Source organism: Trichosurus vulpecula, chromosome 7 (genome assembly GCF_011100635.1).
Source record: "Trichosurus vulpecula isolate mTriVul1 chromosome 7, mTriVul1.pri, whole genome shotgun sequence".
Taxonomy (NCBI): Eukaryota; Metazoa; Chordata; class Mammalia; order Diprotodontia; family Phalangeridae; genus Trichosurus; species Trichosurus vulpecula.
In genome coordinates this window covers 106742117-106743617 of record NC_050579.1, presented here as the reverse complement: position 1 = coordinate 106743617, position 1501 = coordinate 106742117, and the positions used below count along the sequence as shown (strand labels likewise).

At 39.8% G+C, this 1501-nt stretch overlaps 1 protein-coding gene across 1 annotated transcript; it reads right to left on the bottom strand.

Annotated features, from left to right (window-relative positions):
* Positions 1-722: 722 nt before the first annotated feature.
* Positions 723-1199, bottom strand: LOC118858100 (60S ribosomal protein L32-like). Its single transcript, XM_036768554.1, has one exon. The coding sequence runs from the start codon at positions 1128-1130 to the stop codon at positions 723-725; it is 408 nt and encodes a 135-aa protein (XP_036624449.1). The 5' UTR covers positions 1131-1199.
* Positions 1200-1501: the final 302 nt, after the last annotated feature.

Genomic DNA, 1501 nt, shown 5'->3' with positions numbered 1-1501 from the left:
TACTCAGTTTTGTTGGGTAGGTGATTCTTGGTTTTAATCCTGGCTCCATTGACCTCCAGAATATCATATTCCAAGCCCTTTGATCCCTTAACGTAGAAGCTGCCAAATCTTGTATTATCCTGATTGTTTTTCCATAATACTCAAATTGTTTCTTTCTGGCTGCTTGCAATATTTTCTCCTTGATCTGGGAGCTCTGGAATTTGGCGACAACATTCCTAGGAGTTTTCTTTTTGGGATCTTTTTCAGGAGGCAATCGGTGGATTCTTTCAATTTGTATTTTACCCTCTGGCTCTAGAATGTCAGTGCAGTTCTCCTCGATAATTTCTTGAAAGGTGATATCTAGGCTCTTTTTTTTTATCTTGGCTGTCAGGTAGTCCAATAATTTTTAAATTCTCTCTCCTGGATCTATTTTCCAGGTCAGTGGTTTTTCCAATGACATATTTCACATTGTCTACTATTTTTTCATTCCTTTGGTTCTATTTTATAACATCTTGATTTCTCATAAAGTCACTAGCTTCCACTTGCTCCAATCTAATTTTTAAGGTAGTATTTTTTCCATTGGTCTTTTGGACCTCCTTTTCCATTTGTCTAATTCTGCCCTTCAAGGCATTCTTTTCCTCATTGGCTTTTTGGAGCTCTTTTGCCGTTTGAGTTAGTCTATTTTTTTTTTTTTTTAGCATTTCCAGGATTTATTTAACACAAATAAAAATCTGCAAAGCTCTTTACTCATTTTCTTCACTCCTCAGTCTAGCATTTGAATTGGTGATCTTGATGGCAAGCTGAGCTGCTCTCTCAACAATAACTTTCCGATTCTTAGAGGATACATTGTGAGCGATCTCAGCACAATAAGATTTGTTGCACATCAGGAGCACCTCGAGCTCTTTGACGTTGTGCACCAAAAACTTCCTGAATCCACTCGGTAGCATGTGTTTTGTCTTCTTATTGCTTCCATAACCAATATTGGGCATCAAGATCTGGCCCTTGAATCGTCTTCGCACCCTGTTGTCAATGCCCCTTGGTTTACGCCAGTTTCTCTTGATCTTGACATATCTGTCGGACTGGTGCCGGATGAACTTCTTGGTCCTCTTCTTGACCATTTTAGGTTTCACGAGGGGTCTGAGGGCAGGCATGGCGCCGGCGAAGAGATAGCCGCCCCTCCACGGGCAGCGCCGACAGAAAGAGAGAGAAAGAAAGACGTAGCACAGGGGCTGATCGAGTTAGTCTATTTTTTAAGGTGTTATTTTCTTCAGTATTTTTTTGAGTCTCCTTTAGCAAGTCATTGACTTGTTTTTCATGGTTTTCTCACATCCTTCTCATTTCTCTTCCCAATTTTTCCTCTACTTCTCTAACTTGCTTTTGCAAATCCTTTTTGAGCTCTTCCATGGCCTGAGACCAATTCATATTTTTCTTGGAGGCTTTTGATGTAGGCTCTTTGACTTTGTTGACTTCTTCTGGTTGTATGTTTTGGTCTTCTTTGTTACCCAAAAAAGATTCCAAAGTC